Raw genomic sequence first — 18,010 nt, 5'->3', positions numbered from 1 at the left:
ATATTTTTAGGCCAGCAGAGAAGGCCTTGCAGGCCCTGACGGCCCGCCACTGTCCATCCATCAGTTCATCATCCATCCATCATCCATCCATCATCAACCTTCCATCCATCCATCTATTCATCCATAACAGTTTGTCCATCCATCAGGAATCACACTGGGAGATTTTTCCGGATTTGGAGGTTTGAATGAAAACAAAGCAGAATAACACGTCAACCATTTATATTTATTCAAAAAGAAATGACATTTCTGTTTGATCCACAGATTCAAATCACTTGTTCTGTACAAAAAGAAGACGGATCACCTCCAAACACACCAGTGTTAGCTTGGTATTAAAACAGTTAAACATCTGCAGCTTCAATTAGAAAAAAATACCAAAAATGGCTTTGACATCCTTTAACAACCCGGGTGTGAGAAGTTCCTGGTGTTGGTTGAGATCATTCAGGAGGAACATGGATCTAATGAAAACTGTTTTGAACGTGTTTTTGTGGCATTTTCTGATGATGGAGGACATCGATAACGAAACTTTGGCGTTTTTCTTTATTCAAATCGTTGTGAATCAGCAGCAGAAGAAAAAATGTTGTTTGAAAAAGATCGCATTTGGGCGGGGCCACAAGCTCTCAGCTCCGCCCCATTATGATACATCCACTTACAAATAGACCCGAACTGAAACCATATTGATGCCATTTTTGTCCGTCTGGTTGGGGGTGTGAGGGGCTGTAAGCTAGTGGGAGAGCATGTAAACAGACAGCTCTCAGCAACAGGGAGAGAATGGGGGGCGGGGTTGCTCCATGCCACAAATCAAAAGCGGAATTTTAACAAACTCCTGCCGTTCTGCAGAAACTATGTCCTAGAAAACGACAGTTTTATTAGTTTAGGCTTAAAAACAGGATTTATCATATTGAAGAGAGAACTGGGAATAGATCAGAAGATGATCGGAGAAGGACTTTTGTACTTTTATCTCATCTTGGCACAGAAACCTGCGACTGTTTTCAGATGTTTCCTGCAAATATTCAGGAAAACGTCCAGAACTGAATCAAAAATCTAAAAACTTTTTTCCAGTCTTGACCTCCCACAAAGTTTCGCCTCGACTACAAACACGAGTACGATGGAAACCCTGAAACGGCACCACAGTGGAAGAGGAGGAAATGTCGATTTTCCAAAGATTCAATCATGCCCTTCTTCTCCTGTAGGACCAGCCCAAACAAGTCAGACCTCCTTCACGCTCGCGTCCAGTCTCAGCTGCTTCTGGGTTCGTGCATGGATCCTGTGGATTCACCCTCAGTAAGGCAGAGTCTGCAGAAAACGCAGAGAAGAACTGGAACAAAAACAGTGAAAAGGCCAGAAACTGAAACGGCTCAGGAGAGGAAGTCCTCCTCGTCTGGTCAAACCGTGTCGGCGCCATCCGGACCGAGCGGGGTCCATCAGTTTCTGAGTTTAGCCCTAAAACGTTTCCTCTCCAGCGCTCAGACGTCCTGAGCAGATATGGAGATGGAGCTCAGGAGAGCCGAGCTCAGGAGGAAGAATCCGGTTTGACGCGCGGCTCCTGTCTGTGCAGGATCTCATGCAGGCCTGAAGACATGTAGTAGGGTCTGGAGGAGGAGCCGTCGTTCCTCTCCAAGTCTTCACCTGAAACAGAGGAGAAAAACCAGCATCAAAAACCCGACACACTGAAGACGTGGAGCTCCCCGCCAAACATCTGGAGCTTCATACTCACAAAAGCACAGGAACAGCGTGTCCACGCAGATGGCATAGACGTTAAAAAAGGCGTTTGCGATCACATAGGAGCCGAATGTCACCGTCTGCAGAGATCAGAGCAGATCTGTCAGCATCAACATGAAGAGGCTCATTGATCAGAGTTCATCTTCTCACCAAAAGAGGGACCCAAACGTGATGCAGGACTGGCACCTCTTCCTGTAAAAACGGTATTCTTCTCGAGAAGAAGAAAAAAGTAAGAACACCTGAAGAGAACGAAAAGAGCAGAAACATTTTGGGTTTTAAGCCTAGGAGTAGAGAAATGAAGACTTTGATACAGTTAGACCTAAAGATGTGTTTGATGACATAAAGCTTAGAAGTAAAGTTAAAGGACAAAACATGAGAAGAACATGAATGAAATGACGTCCAATGATATCGTTGCCTTCTCCAATCTGGCCACTAGATGTCAGTGCAGCCCAACAAAAGGGAATTTGTTTGGCAGATGGAAGATGAATCAACAAATCACTCAACATTAAAGCTTTAAAGATCAAAACGACAATTTAAAAACAAAAAAAGAACAAAACATTAATCACAGAAATAAGAACAAATAATATAAAACATACAAATAAATCAAAACACATTTAGTAAAAGTATTGCCAGTTCAAACACCGACTGTCTCCATAGTGCAAACATGAAACAATTTGTTAACTTTTTGGCTAATTTATTATCTACTGAGGTTTTAATAGGATATTTTAAAGTTTAGCTTCTATTTTAGCAACAGACTAACAATGTTTTTGACTATATTTGTTTACTAATTAATTTTAGCCTATTTTGGAGTTTAGCTAGTATTTAAGCAACAAGCTAGCTTTTTTGGCTAATTTGGCATCTACTGAGGTTTTTTGGGCTCATTTCTAGTTTAGCTCATATTTAAACAAAACACTACATATTTTTGCAAATTTGGCATGTATTATGGATTTTTAAGCAATTTTACTACACATTTTTCGGAAATTTAGGTCAACTTCAGCTCTTTCATAGTTTTTTAACAAAGTTTCCAGTCTTTTAGCAACTTTAACATTTTGCATTTTCAGCAAATCCCTTCAGAAATTAAAGTAAATCGCGTCTCCATTTTTAGATAAAAGCTTCAGCATCTTCAGCGACTACTTTCAGTAAAAAGTCACTAGCATTATCATAGGTGATGCAACTTTTCTAGTTGTTTTGTTTTTTTAATTGTCATCATGATCTTCATATGTTTTTGAGTCGAGTAATTTGTTGGTTTGATTTGAACTTCAGGGCCGCCGTAAAAAAATCTAAAAACTCACCAAGTCCTCCTGAAATGAGCAGTTTTCCCAAGAACAGCAGGAAGTCTGTGACTTTATCCAGAACCACCACTCTGCAGAGAGAGGGAAACCCGGAGAGAAACAGAGGAGTCAGGGAGCTCCACGACCACATCAGCTGAACGTGACGCAGATCCATCCAAACTAAGACCTTTTAATCTAATATTTATGTGTTTTCATGAAGAATTCTGTGAGAATTACCAAGAATATCTGAGAACATAATCGATTTGAACGGACAGGAATCGGAGTCTCACCGGACGACGTTCCTCATCAGGAGCCTGAAGGCCTCCTTAGAAGAAGTGCAGAAGTTCTTCCCGTATATTGCTATCTTTGAGGAGAACAGAGCAGACGACAAATTCAACATTCAGTTTAATCAAGTCGAACACAGACTCGATCAGGAACGAGTCTCTGAATCCTCGGATATCCATGATCTGTTCCTGAACATTCCAGGAGGATTTGTGACATCAGAGATCGCCGAGTCACGATCGTCATCAATGTTGTCATTATGACTGTACAATAGTGGTACTGACACAGGAAGTAGATAAACCTACAAATGAAGATTCTAATTTTCAAAGTAAAAGTGTTTTTGCAGATAAAAATATGATTGAAGTTTAGTTTAGTGAAATAAGTTCAGAAATCCTGATTTTGTTTTACAAAACACTCGACAGTTTAAATGAAAATATATTGAATTAGAAAGGAATCATGTGATCAGTGATGTGAGGTCATGTGACCGTCTGCCAGCCTGGTGGTGAAGTCGTACGGGAACACGTCTGTAAAATGAGTTTGTAAAACCTGGAAACTCTCGTGTCAGTTCAGATGAAAGAACTGTGAGTGTTTTCTAGTGGTTCCATTTCTATTTCTGTGTCTTCATAATAATAAAAATAATAATAATAATAATAATAATAATAATAATACATTTTATTTGAGGTGCCTTTCAAAGATCTGAAGGAAACTGTACAAGTGAGTAAAAAACAAATAAATTATACATTTAAATAAAATACAATTTAAAATGTACAATTTCACAATGTTTTCATTTAAGATCTTCTGGAACTTTGAGGATGAAAAATTGTGGAGAACATTTTCCAGATTTGATGTTAAATGATCCAAAACAGCAGATCTGTTTAGGTTTTGTTTATTGTTGACGTTAACAGATAAACTTTAGAGTTTTAAAGTGATAAAAATCTTTTCTGTCTTTATAAATCTTAATTTTGATCAGTTTTGTTGATTCTGATCTCCTGATTAAATACACATTATTTAAATTTTCATACATACAGTAAAAAGAAAAACATGCAGCAACAGTCTAAACACAAACAGAATAGTCAGAATATGATCTGAGAATTGCTGATTTTAATTTGTGAATCGGCTCCTAATGATCTGCAGTCCGACCCGAGGGACACTGGAAAGTAACTAGAATAAAAAAGTAACTAGAATGAAAAAGTAACTAGAATGTAAAAGTAACTCACCATAATGTACGCGTTCCTGTTCAGGAACCGGATGAAATGCTCCAGACACCAGAAACACGACCTCAGGCAGCAAATCAGGAAGCGAGCGCAGCCGTTCTGAGAACCTGGAACAACGTCACCAAAGTCATTTGAAATTTGTCTTTTAAGGAAAAATAAAATGTTAAAAAGCTGCCAGGTGAAAAGGTGAGGCCCAAAGTCACCTTTCAGTCTGTAATCCAAGTACTCCAGAACAACTCGAACCATCTGTGTCAGAGCCAGGATGAGCGAGCCGAAGGCCAGAGAGCCTGTGTGATACCTGGACAAACGCAAACCAAGAATATATAAACCTTTTATCTGAAAAAAAAACAAAACTTTGTATCTGTTCGTAGTCCCACTGATCTGTTTTTAAATTGTTCTCAGTGTTTTTCAATATGATTATGCTGTTTTTACCTAAAATCAAAAAGTTTCTGCAGAGCAGCAGGAGTTCATTAGAAAATCATCTGAATTGTGGGCGGGGCTGCTGGTGTAGAGCAGCCCCGCCCCCTTAAAGGGTAACCAAACCCTAAATCAACTGTTTTGGTCTGCTGACCTCTTCTGTTGCCAAATTTCAAAATTCAAATAAACTTGAATTCTTGAAAATTTGTTGATTTGTTGAAAAACCGTCCATGTGCTGCCCCCTACAGCACATCAAGGCATTACAGTTGAATTACATGATTGGTCAAACCAACATAAAGAGGCCCTACCAGAAAATTCTATTTTGGGGGTTTTAAATGCATTTTACTGTCGAATCCTCTCTATGAAGAACCTCAAAGCAGCATTTTGATCTGTTCATGCATTTAAGAGTAATCCTGTAAAAACCAGCAGCCCCTCCCATACCCACGAAAACCAGCGGTTGGAAACGTGCTGATGTAAGATCGATGCAACTGCTCCCTCCAGGAAGAGTCTGCTCTGCCGGCTCCGCCCCCAGACTAACACAACACTCAATTTATCCCCTTTTCAGTGATCATCAAAAACGTTCATTTTAGATGCAGAATACCGTATATCTTATAGTTGTGTCCTGACTTCAATAAATTCCAGTTCAAGCAGATGTTTGTTACTTTTTCTGCGGCGCTCCTTTAAATACTAGCTAAACTCCAAAATAGCTTAACATTATTAGCTAAAAACGTTGGCATGTTGCTAAAACAGAAGCTAATTCTAAATTAGGCTCAAGACCCCAGTACAAACAAACAATGTGACCATACATGTTAGCATGTTGCTAAAATATTGCATAAACCATCCATCCATCTTCTTGACCGCTTCTTCCCGTTCGGGGTCGCGGGGTGCTGGAGCCTATCCCGGCTGCTGAAGGGCGAAGGCGGGGTTCACCCTGGACAGGTCTCCAGTCTGTCTCAGGGCCTCAATCACACACATTCACTCTCACATTCACACCTAGGGGCAATTTAGAGTCACCAATGAACCTATGAAGCATGTTTTTGGACGGTGGGAGGAAGCCGGAGTCCCCGGTGAAAATCCACGCATGCACGGGGAGAACATGCAAACTCCACACAGAAAGGTCCCAGCCGGGAGTCGAACAGGGGCCTTCTCACTGTGAGGCAAGAGCGCTAACCACTGCGCCACCGTGCAGCCCAATATTGCATAAACTTACTATAAAACTAAAAATTAGTCTAAAAGATGAAAACAGTCCACGAATATTTTTAAAGGCTTGTTGCTAATCCACTTAAAATTATGACCTTTGAAGACTTTCTCATTCATTTCCTATGGAGCATACTTTGCTCGATATTTCAAAAAATAAAGTTAATAAAAACTAAAAATACAAACAAGTGATGTCCTGAACGAGCTGAACGTTTGGATATCATGATTTTTGAAATCTCTTAAAGTGTGATTGAGTTTTACGTACTGAAAACGCTCAGAAATGAGCAGGAGAATCAGTGTGGTGTGAATGCTGAGTAAGCAATCACACAATAAAAAAATCCCCAGAAATGCAAATTTGAGCTGAATTTTCTGTTCATGTCCTCCGTCATCAGGAAAGTGTCACGTGTTAAAAACATCGTTTTCATGGGTCTTTAACATCATTTCTTACTCTAGAAACGATCAGCGTTTTAAGCCCAAACTAAAACCCGCCCAGCGACGATACAGACCGACCGGACGTCATCATGACGATTGAACGCGTTCGATTCCCACCGTATGGCTCTGCTGAAGGAGGAGTAGAGCGGGCAGCCGGGGACGTCTCTGGGCTTCACCAGAGCCCAGTAGTAGGAGGCGAAGGCTCCAGCCAGCGTGCACTGGTTCAGGGCCAGGATGAAGTTGAGCAGCCAGAGGAGCATGAAGAGGTTGACCAGGTGGAGGAGCAGGATGTAGCGGTGGTACAGGCTCTCGCCGCCGTAGAAGGCGAACAGGCACTGAGAGCCGGAGCAGACGCTGGACACGTTGGTCTGACTGAAGTTCTGACAGAGAAACACGTTTAAGCTTTAAATTACAGCTGGAAATGATTATTTTAAACAAAATGGGAATTATTCAACCAAAAACTGTCCAACAAATCCATACTTGGAGTAAAACTTCTGCAGCTTTTATTTTGAAGTCAAAGGCTTTTCTTCTGTTTCCTCTTTTATGCTAAAAACTTTTCAAAGATGTTTATTTTTGTTTACTTTGGTAGTTTGAGTGTTTAAATGTAATGGTTGGTGCAGACGGATTCTCAACACGCTGACCGAGCGACTTGACATGCGTCAAGAATGAATTCAGCAAAGAGAATCCAGTAGATTTTCAAAATAAAACTTCCTTCAGAATCAGATATTAAATACAACAGAGAAAAATGAAGGTTGTGTTTTTTTTTCCTCTGGGTACCGGTACTAACTGTCTCACAGAAAACGGATCCGAATTTTCCCTAAAAAGCTGCTTTATTAGCTGATAGATTTTTTATTCGTTTCTTTTTTGTTAACAATTTTAAGATCAAACCCACAAGAACCAGTGTAACAGAAAAATATTTGAAACGTTTTCTGTGGTCAACTTGGTTTCTGGTTTTTCCCACATAACTGTATTTCTTAAGGAAAAATGGGCCTGGGTCTTTGGGAATAAATGGGAAAAAAAGTTGAAAAATCTTCTTTCTTCAGCCAATGCTTCTGCATTTTATTTTAATTTTAATATATTGTGTGGTAAAGTTTTTCTTTGCAGTTTTTGTGTTTTTATTTTTTCAGAAAACAACTGATTTAAATCAAATAATTGAAAAATATCCAGAAAGTGAACATCTTTGGACGTTGATCATGGAATCTTTCAGGTCAAATCTTTTCACTAGAACAGAAACTTTAATGCTTCTGCAGGAATTCTGTGAGAAGAACAGAAAAAGTTCATCTGAACATCTGAAACAAAAGCACGTTTCTGGCGTTTGAGTCAAACCTTCGGACTGCAGGTGACGTTTGCGTACGCGCAGCGCTCATCCGAAGGAACCACCTTATAGACGGCGTTCCCTGAAGACGCCAAGAAGCTGAAGACGGAGTTAAAGTCACACGACGACACATGAAACAGACCCGCTGATCTGATCCAGACTTCCTGGAAGGATACACGGCGGTGACCGCGGCGTAGGACACGCAGACGGCCAGAAAGAAGAAGGTCACCAGCGGGTAGAAGAGGGTGGAGGCGATGCAGCCGACGGCCCTGAAACCAAACGCGGTTCATGAAACGGTCAGACGAGCACGAGGCCGGCACTCCGGACACTCACTGGCTTCCCTCCTTTAGAAGAGCGACGGTGATGCTCAGCCTGGAGCGCAGGAACACCAGCACCACCACGAAGACGGCCTCAGCCGCGCAGAGCAGGATCACTGCGGCCAAAAGACACAAATGATGAAGCAAAACTCACAAAAACATCCGTTCAGAAGAGGAACTCACTGAAGATGAGCCACGTCTGGCTGCGCTGCAGGTAAACGCTGAGGTCTGCGGTGAAGCCGGCGTCAGAGAGGACGACTTTGACCTCCGACCTCCTGCTCAGAGAGCTGTACTCCCAGTAACAGAGCCAGATCCCTGAGGGAGACACGCAACAGTCCAGAAGCGCTCTATGTGGGCGGGACAAACAGGAAGTGCTCCCGCTCACCGTAGCCCAGCGCCGAGACGACGCACGCGATGACGGTCCACACCATCAGGAAGGCGGTGAAGCGGAGCAGGAGGATGAAGAGCAGACTGACGGCGGTGGCCAGAGCCAGACCTCTGCAGGACAAACGGGAACGGTGAGGAGGCTGCAGGTTCTGGGGGCTCGGCGCCGCAGACGGCGTGAACGGAAACGCCTCTTTTAGCTGTGTGTGTGGGCGGGGTCTTCCTCAGTTTAAAATGAGTCATTTTGACAATAAACGTTCATGACAGACTGAACATTTGTTTCTTAATCTTTTTTTTGTCTAAAAATCAACATTTTACTTATTTGTTTCATTTGTGAATCATCTGAAAACAGAAGATTGAATCTTTTTCTGCATTTCTAGGATTTTATTTTATGTAAAAATCCTCTAGATTTCAGCTGTGTGTTATTTTAAGAAGATCTTCTGGAGAAGCAGAACGATTTAGACACGGACAGAGATTACTCACTGAGGGGATTTGGTTTTTTAATCAATAATTCCAACCATTAGGGTGATTCTGTGTGCGTCAGTGTGAGGAATTAAACTGTGGAACAATCATGAAAATCAATACAAACAATGTTTGGACATCAAACTATTAACAATCAAAATGAAAGAGAAGCTTTTGTCAAAAATAAGATGGAAGAATATAAATTATAATTGAAACCATTTTTGTTTGAAGATGATAATTTATGGGATTTACATGTGAAAAGAGTAAAAATTGAAATTTACCGTAACATTGTAGTTTTGTTTAGATTTATATGTTGTGAATTATTTAAGTTACTGGAAAAAAGACAAAGAGAAAGGCTGAAATAAGGATTTGCTTCTGCCTTTCCGCTTTTCAAACATCTATTTATTGAATTCAGTTTGTGACTTTTCTTTTATAAAAGGTGATTGTTCTGATTTATGTTTTTAAAATCCGATACCGGATACAAACGGGAATTCTGACAGCAGCTGAGTGTTTCTCCTCCAGGGACAAAAAGCTCGTTTGATGCTAGAAATGTTTGGCACAGATTTCACTTTGAATTCAGGAACTCTGTTTGGTTTAAGAGTCAAATTTCATCATTTAACAAACGAATGTTCTCATTTATCTGAACTGAGTTTAAAAGAGTCACTAATAAAACTTTATGAACCACAAACAGGATCAAATTTGACTCATAAATCCCACAAAAACAATGAAATCAAACATAAATCATAATATTTTAAGTGACTTGATGTTCATTCTGCTGAAAAGTTGAAGTCCTGCTTACATGAGGATCCATTTCCAGGAGTTTGCATAATCCTCCATGATCTGCATTCCCACGTCTCTGACATTCAACAGGCCGGCGATGCTTCTGCCACGAGGAGAGAAGAACGAAGACGAGAAGGAAAAGACAAATAAATAACAATAAATAATAAAATAAAATAAATAAATGCAGAATTAAATTTAAAATAAACTAAATGAAAAAAAAACAAATTAAATATTACATTCACATCTGTTGGTTTCAAACCCAGACTATTGCTGAGCAAATACAAATAAAAACATTTTCAAAACAACAATTTACTAGATTCTTTATAAACTTCTAGAAGTTATTTTTCTGTTTTTTAATCGTTAAACTAAACTAAGTTTGACTGAAATCTTGTGTTTTATGTTGCGTTAATGAATCTCACAAACATGTACCTGAACAGCAGAACCAGGTAATAAAAACATTAAATTAAATCCTATTTTCAGCAACTATTTTATTGATTTATTGATTTGAACTATTACATGTTAGAACTGAAACAAACTGCAGGAGTTTTAGCATCAATAAAATCTATTCAGTCAAACCAAAAATACTTTATCAAAGCAGAAATCGAAGATGTTCTAGGAAAAGTCATTTTCCTGCTCTTTAAAACAGAAAACCTGTAAAATAAATAAAGTACAAACTATAGACTTAATATATAAACATCAAGAAAATAGAAACAGTACACGCATACGCCACCAGGGGGCAGCAGATTACTGTGTCAAAATCAGTAATCTACAAAAAGAGTAAATAAGAAACACTGAAGGTAAATAAATATTTTTTCTTTGTTTTCAACCCTATTTATTAATTGGAGAAAAGTAAACAAAAAAGTTTTTAAGTTAATATTTTAATCTTAATAGATTTTATTTATCAATCAAAACTCAAATCAATCATTTTTCAATTTCTGAAAAAAGGTTAAAAAAATTCAAATGTCATCCATAAAGATCTGGATTCATCTAAAATGTCAGATCATTGGTTTGAATGAATTAATAGCTTTGTTAAAATTATTTTAAAGTGTGAGGACACAAAGAAACATCTGAGCTTTAACCCAAGACCTGGACATAAAACAAAAGAAAAGTAATAAGACAAAAACCTGGATTTCAGTGGAGAAAGTTTTGGTGTTTGTTCAGCTCCAGATTTAAAAGAATCCGTCTTTCAGATGAATGTTGTTGTGTTTCCACAGACCTGAGCGTTAGACCCGCCCACTCTCACCTGGCCGCCTCCTTCAGGTCGTCGATACTTCTCCGGTTGTTGTCTCCGTCTTTGAAGACGGTCTGGTTGGCTACAGTCCAGACCCCGTTTCTTCTGCTGAGATCAGGGAAGCACCGCTGAAGAACTGAAACACATTTGTTGTTGTGTTTTCAGGTTTGTGAGGCAAACAGTGAGTTGCGTGTCGCACAAACAGCAGATCCACTTACAGGGTCTGCTGGGAACAATCATGGACGGACAGTCTTCGTCTCGAATGACCTCTGCAACCGACTACGATGGAAACAGAAGACCAAAAAAACAGATGAAATTTACAGATTTTATGTTTTTTTACTGGATGTATTAAATTAAACTGATCTGTATTAAATCTCCATCATTTATACTTTTATTTTGAACAAAAGAACCAATAAAACTGATAAAAACACAAAAATTTAAATGGAAACAAAAGCTGTTTGTCACTTTAAACACATTTTTTCTGTCAACGTCCTGGTTAACTTCAGCAGGAAACCAAACCGCAACATCTCTGTCGTTTTGGATCATTTAACTATGAATCCTGAAAATGTTCTCCACAGTCTTTCCATCCTTAAAGTTCAGCAACACTTTACGTTCTAAAGCAGGGAAAACTTTAAACTCGTGGGCCACGAAGGTTCTAAAATTTGTCAGTGGGTCCGGACCGGGACCAGATGCTGGGAGTGTTTCAGTAATCCACCTTATTACAGAAAGAAATAACAGAATCAGTTAGGATCTGTTATTTTCACTGATGGGTTGAAAAGCCGCAAACTTAGAGAAATGCTGCAGATTGGAATGATCGGAAAATGACAGTTTGACTGAGAAAACACAAACAAATGTCGGAATATTTGTTGTTTTCCAACAACACATGAATGCAGAGTAACTTTCTGCACCAAAAGATAGTTTTCAGCTTCATTGTTTTCTGCTATCAGCTTCAACATCTTCAGCGGTCAAATTCAGCTTCCAGCATTCACACTATTATCATCACAGGTATTGCTATATATCTAGTTCAATTGGAAACACTTTGAAAACAGATCAGAAGATGATCGGAGTGACACTTTGTCTTCAATTTATGAAGAGAAAATGTAAAGAAATTAAATGTTTGACAATTTCTTCAAACCACACAAAAGAAACCAAATGTAGTTTTTCTGGCTGTTGCTTGAGTTTTCATCTTCATAGAAGACAGGAAGTGTGATTCAGTTCAACAGCATGACTGAGCTGTGAGGAGCTCCCACTCAACAGCCCAGACTTCATGCTAACGTCAGAGACGCTGACCTGCTGCCAGCTGAGCAAAGCTGATGAGCAAAGCTCATTTCAATCATCTGCTCAGCTAGGAAGACTCCAGACTAAACCTTTAGATGGAATCTAAACTTAATTTCCTGAGAAAAATGAAAGAAAACCTCATTAATGTCTCAAAAGCAGAGAAGCATCCTCACCTTCCTGCCCAGCTCAAAGCCAGGCTTGCAGAACTGTCGGTAATATTTCCAGCTGTTGGAGTTCCTGGCATCCAAAAGAGTGAGGAACCTGTCCGGGCACTTGGAGACGCAGAGCTGTGGGAGAACAGAGTCCGTCAGTCCGATCAGGTCCGCAGCGAGCTGGATGCAGCCGTCAGGCTCTCACCTGGGTGGTCGGGCACTGCAGGTCGATTAAGACGGTGGGACTGGCACATTTAAGCATGTTGAAGTAGAACAATATGGCTTTGTTTCTGTGAAGACAGAAAGACGGAGAGATTTCAGTGAAGGACAGACTCATGGCATCTGAATCCGTTTAAAGAAGGGGTTCCCAAATTTTACTTGTGAGGGCAGTATAACTGTGTTCTTCTTTAATGGGGGGCCGGGTCGGCTTGTAGGCTAACAGAAAAAGTGTAATAATCACAGCCTAAACGTAAATATTTTCTGTCTTCCAGAAAGACCCACATAGCCAAATTTCAAACAATTCATTTCTGTAATCTTCATAGAAAAAAAGCTAAAACATTTTAAAAACTAGATATATAGCATTAACTGCGGTGATGAATGCTGTAAGCTGAATGTGGCCGCTGAAAATGCTGGTGCTGATAGATGAAGATGCTAAAATTGACAACTAAAAACGCTGAAGCTAATAGCTGAAAACGCTGAGATTTATAGCTGAAATGGCTAAAGCTAATAGCTGATAGCTAGCTAAAATATTAACAAAATACCAAATTAGCCAAACAAAAAGAAAAAAATCCTAAATTAGCCAAAACATCCAGCATGTAGCTAAAATATTAACAAAATTCCAGAATAGCCTAAAAAATTGAAAAATCCTAAGTTAGCCAAAACAGCTAGCATGTGGCTAAAATATTAGCTAAACCCCAAAATAGCCTTGAAATCCTTAGTAATTACCAAAACCGTCGACAAAGCAGGCATAAAATGAGCTAAATATTTTAATAGCTAAAAGAGCTAAAGAGCTATAGACGTCCACAAAAAAACGTACGCAATTAATGTGTACGCAGTGAATGACTATTAAACCGATAAAAAATAAACCTTTCCCGTCATCGTTCAGACTGCAGAGGTGTGGAATAAAAAGTCACGTTCTATGTGGGTCTCCATCGGCCAGATTGAGAAAGAAAATAAAAAAAAAAAGTTTCTGATAGTGTGTGGGACCGGGCCAAGTGTGGAGACGGGCCTGAAGTGATGTTCACGCCCCCCTCAGAAACAAGCGTTGCAGCAGCTTCTTCTGATCAAAGTCTACGTTAACGTGCACATGTGCACATTTCAGGCGATCAAAACACATTCATGCATAGGTGCACAAGTTTTTACAAAAGTTTTTCCGACCCTGCATTCAAAAATTGGACGTATCAGGTCAAACTTTGACCATTTAGGATCTTGGATTTGGTCGTGACGTATGGATGGCGTTCCCTCTGATTCACAGAACTTAGAAAACTGATCATGGACTGCAAAAAGTGTATCCATTAACTAAAGCTCTGCAGTTAGTTAAATGTTAAAAAATTAGTGATTATATAAATAAAATTTTATAATTGACTAAACCATCAACTCAAATGTTTAATTAGATGAAAACTAATAATTTTAAATACAACAACTTTTGTTAATTGCTTCAATATTTCAGTTTTTTCAGTGCAGAGGAGACATTGGTGCGGTTTGTGCGCTGAAACCACAGGTCAACCCCGATATCTGTACGCCGTGAAACTGCATGAAAACCAATGTGAAGCTGAACTAAAACTGACCACATTTCTAAAAGATATTCGGAGGATTTCCACTCACGCATTTGAGGAGTTCCCTTGGCCACAGAACTGTCCTTGGCTGTCGGTCGGATAAACGAGTTTCCGGGGGTCCCCGTGGATCCAGGCTGGAAAAACCAACATCATTTTCTCACAGCTGAATAAAAACGTGTCAGAGAAGCTAAAACTACAAATGTAGGAGCCAAACTGTGGTGAGGTGAGATCTGACATGCTAAATACAGACTTAAATATAGATTTAAAAAGCAATAATGTACACCGAAAGTCTTTTATGAAGATTTAATCCGAGTAACGCATCGATCATTCCAGGATATCAGAGCAACACCACCAGCACAGCAGCTCAAACAGCGGACTGACAAAGAACACATCAACGTTCCAGATCCTGATGATGCAATGAAATACGAAGAAAAGAGTTTTTTGTTTTTTTTTTATTTAAACTGGTTTGACTCAGGAGCAGATGAAAAAAAGCAGTTTGAGAATGTCTGTAGTTGAAACAGAAACTCTACACTGGGCGGGGCTACAGTCTCGCGGCTCCGCCCCGTTCTGATGCAGACAAATAGATCCATGAACGTCTTTGTTTTCCTGGAATCTGGATCAGAACTGTATGGTTGAATAGAAACCATATTGATGCCATTTTTTGTTACTCCGCTAATTTTACTTTAAAGCAAATATTTAATTAGCAAATTATGAAGTTGTATTCTTAAAACTTTAGACTTTGTTTGCAATATAGGAAATTTTGATCTCAAACTGTGACTTTTGCTTGCAATATGATGGTACTCAGAAATCTCTCAATAATAATACACACACTCATGACAATGGTACGTTCCACTCTCCTGACGTTCTTTGAGGTGGCCGTACGAGCTTCAAGCGAACTGTAAGGCTGAATCTGAATTCTTCTCAGTGCAACACATTCTCATCCCCAAGTCGCCACATATTGACGTTTAGTTAAGGACCACTATCAGTCAAAAATTTGCTTTTTGGGTGTCCCCAACTCGACGGTTTTTGACGTGATGGCTGTTCATAAAATCAAGAGTCTGCAACCCTCAGGATGTGGTACCGGATGTGGTACTGGATGCGGACTGGATGCAGACTGGTCCTAGAGACGTATCCAGAAGCAATACCTCAGGATGTGGTACCGGATGTGGTACTGGATGCGGACTGGATGCAGACTGGTCCTAGAGACGTATCCAGAAGCAATACCCAAACCCAGTACCGGTACCTAAACCTGGCAACAGACTCCAACCGGGCCCAGACACGGTACCAGACGTGAACAGGTACCAGGTTAGGGTACCAGTGCGCCCCGCGTCCCAGTATTGGGCCAGCTTCGGTTTGCTGCACGTCCAAAAATGACGAGTTGGGGGACACCCAAAACGTAAAATGGTCCTTAACCAAATGTCAATGTGTGACAAGTTAATAATGTGATTCCCCTCCCGCTACAAATAGCCCTCCAAATAAAGAAAAATAATCTTCAAATTTGGACGTTACTCTCACTCGATGATGTCATCAATAGTCGGCAGTGAACTACGTTGGCGTGGAGCTGCCAGCACTCAGAATTACATAACAACATTCGACAAGACTGCCCTTCAAATGCCCTACGATTGGAGGGATTCAGAGAAGCCGTGGGACAAACACCTAAGACAAACTTGCATTCCTTTTAAGATTATGCTGCACTTTTATGACCCTCTACAGACCTGGACAACCCAAAAACCTGCAGAACCCAAACGGGTGAATGTGATTAACACCCTCTTGTTTTATCCCGTCTACAACACTAAGGATGTAAATGAGTATTATTGCTATAATCCGGTATATTTACGTCACTGTATGGGCAGATGTTTATTGGTTTTTCCTGTTTAAAAAAACATAAATAAAATCTGCTCTGAGATGATCTACATGTAAACTTCCGAAGGTCCATGTTTTACTACATACTTCGAGCAGCTCTACTGTCGCCTGTTATGGTTGTTATGTCGGCGCTGCTGTATGTGTTCTATACGTCTCCATCACAGCAGACTTCAGTGATGTAATCAGGTGTAATGTGGTGGACTTACCTACGGCGCCCATCGCGATGTAGCCAAGGATGAGGCTGACGAAGAAAGCACACCAGAACGCATCAGTGCAGCTCCTGGAATGAAAGGTAAAGAGGAGAAAGTCAGGAATTCACCTCCTTTAGAGGAGAAAGACAAGATTCCGCCTCCTTTAGAGGAGAAGGACAGGAATTCGCCTCCTTTAGAGGAGAATGTCTGGATTTCGCCTCCTTTAGAGGAGAAAGTCAAAATTTTGCCTCTTTAGAGGAGAAAGTCAGGAATTCGCCTCCTTTAGAGGAGAAAGACAAGATTTCGCCTCCTTTGGAGGAGAAAGTCAGGAAGGAGAAAGACGAGATTTCGCCTCCTTTAGAGGAGAAAGTCAGGAAGTCGCCTCCTTTATAGGAGAAAGTCAAGATGTTACCTCCATTAGAAGAGAAAGTCAAGATTTCGCCTCCTTTAGAGGAGAAAGTCAGGAAGTTGCCTCCTTTAGAGGAGAAAGTCAGGAATTCGCCTCCTTTAGAGGAGAAAGTCAAGATTTCGCCTCCTTTAGAGAAGAAAGCAAGGAATTCGCCTCCTTTAGAGGAGAAAGTCAGGAATTCGCCTCCTTTAGAGGGGAATGTCTGGAATTCGCCTCCTTTAGAGGAGAAAGTAAGGAATTCGCCTCCTTTAGAGGAGAATGTCTGGAATTCGCCTCCTTTAGAGGAGAAAGTCGGGAATTCGCCTCCTTTAGAGGAGAAAGACAAGATTTCGCCTCCTTTAGAGGAGAAAGTCAGGAATTTGCCTCATTTAGAGGAGAAAGTCCGGAATTCGCCTCCTTTAGAGGAGAAAGTCAAGATTTCGCCTCCTTTAGAGGAGAAAGTCAGGAATTTGCCCCCTTTAAAGGAGAATGTCTGGATTTCACCTCCTTTAGAGGAGAAAGACAAGATTTCGCCTCCTTTAGAGGAGAAAGTCAGGAATTCACCTCCTTTAGAGGAGAAAGTCGGGAATTCGCCTCCTTTAGAGGAGAATGTCTGGATTTCGCCTCCTTTAGAGGAGAAAGTCAGGAATTCACCTCCTTTAGAAGAGAAAGTCAAGATTTCGCCTCCTTTATAGGAGAGAGTCAGGAATTCGCCTCCTTTAGAGGAGAAAGTCGGGAATTCGCCTCCTTTAGAGGAGAATGTCTGGATTTCGCCTCCTTTAAAGGAGAATGTCTGGATTACGCCTTCTTTAGAGGAGAAAGTCAGGAATTCACCTCCTTTAGAGGAGAAAGACAAGATTTCTCCTCCTTTAGAGGAGAAAGTCGGGAATTCGCCTCCTTTAGAGGAGAAAGTCAAGATTTCGCCTCCTTTAGAGGAGAAAGACAAGATTTCGCCTCCTTTAGAGGAGAATGTCTAGATTTCGCCTCCTTTAGAGGAGAAAGTCAGGAACTGCCTCCTTTAGAGGAGAAAGACAAGATTTCGCCTCCTTTAGAGGAGAAAGTCAGGAATTTATCTCCTTTAGGGAAGAAAGTCAAGATTTATGGTTCCTGAGCCTCCAGAGAAACACTTTCACCAACGTTCTGATGAGCGCCTGAACGCTGAACCCCCCCCCCGCCTCTGGGGGTTTCTGTCCCGCAGGTACAACCATCGTCGTTTGAAGTTTCCCTCCGACTGCAGCAGAGCTTTTTTTAAACGCCGCATTTTAGTTTCCAGAAGTGTTCCTCATATGGAGAGAAAATAGACTCACTCTGATTTGTGCTTACCTAATTTTTGATTTGTAAC

General features: G+C 40.5%; 1 protein-coding gene across 1 annotated transcript in view; it reads right to left on the bottom strand.

Moving 5' to 3' along the window:
- Nucleotides 1–202: 202 nt before the first annotated feature.
- The window catches only part of slc44a5b (solute carrier family 44 member 5b), a 41,133-nt gene continuing 23,325 nt past the window's right edge, over nucleotides 203–18,010 (bottom strand). Inside the window, exons 3-22 of the mRNA XM_024259133.2 lie at nucleotides 16,296–16,369; nucleotides 14,276–14,360; nucleotides 12,657–12,741; nucleotides 12,473–12,586; nucleotides 11,240–11,300; nucleotides 11,034–11,157; nucleotides 9,810–9,893; nucleotides 8,550–8,662; nucleotides 8,348–8,479; nucleotides 8,181–8,280; nucleotides 8,024–8,116; nucleotides 7,859–7,946; nucleotides 6,650–6,912; nucleotides 4,690–4,784; nucleotides 4,490–4,593; nucleotides 3,281–3,354; nucleotides 3,012–3,082; nucleotides 1,870–1,958; nucleotides 1,715–1,799; nucleotides 203–1,626 (exon numbers count right to left, since the gene is read on the bottom strand). Coding sequence (XP_024114901.1) covers nucleotides 1,511–1,626; nucleotides 1,715–1,799; nucleotides 1,870–1,958; nucleotides 3,012–3,082; nucleotides 3,281–3,354; nucleotides 4,490–4,593; nucleotides 4,690–4,784; nucleotides 6,650–6,912; nucleotides 7,859–7,946; nucleotides 8,024–8,116; nucleotides 8,181–8,280; nucleotides 8,348–8,479; nucleotides 8,550–8,662; nucleotides 9,810–9,893; nucleotides 11,034–11,157; nucleotides 11,240–11,300; nucleotides 12,473–12,586; nucleotides 12,657–12,741; nucleotides 14,276–14,360; nucleotides 16,296–16,369 — 2,050 coding nt within the window. The 3' untranslated portion in view covers nucleotides 203–1,510. The remainder of the gene's footprint in view (nucleotides 1,627–1,714; nucleotides 1,800–1,869; nucleotides 1,959–3,011; nucleotides 3,083–3,280; nucleotides 3,355–4,489; nucleotides 4,594–4,689; nucleotides 4,785–6,649; nucleotides 6,913–7,858; nucleotides 7,947–8,023; nucleotides 8,117–8,180; nucleotides 8,281–8,347; nucleotides 8,480–8,549; nucleotides 8,663–9,809; nucleotides 9,894–11,033; nucleotides 11,158–11,239; nucleotides 11,301–12,472; nucleotides 12,587–12,656; nucleotides 12,742–14,275; nucleotides 14,361–16,295; nucleotides 16,370–18,010) is intronic.

This window comes from Oryzias melastigma, linkage group LG4 (assembly GCF_002922805.2).
Source record: "Oryzias melastigma strain HK-1 linkage group LG4, ASM292280v2, whole genome shotgun sequence".
NCBI classification, from domain to species: Eukaryota; Metazoa; Chordata; class Actinopteri; order Beloniformes; family Adrianichthyidae; genus Oryzias; species Oryzias melastigma.
Note: the sequence above shows the minus strand (reverse complement) of the source record. Positions and strands in the feature narration are given on the sequence as shown.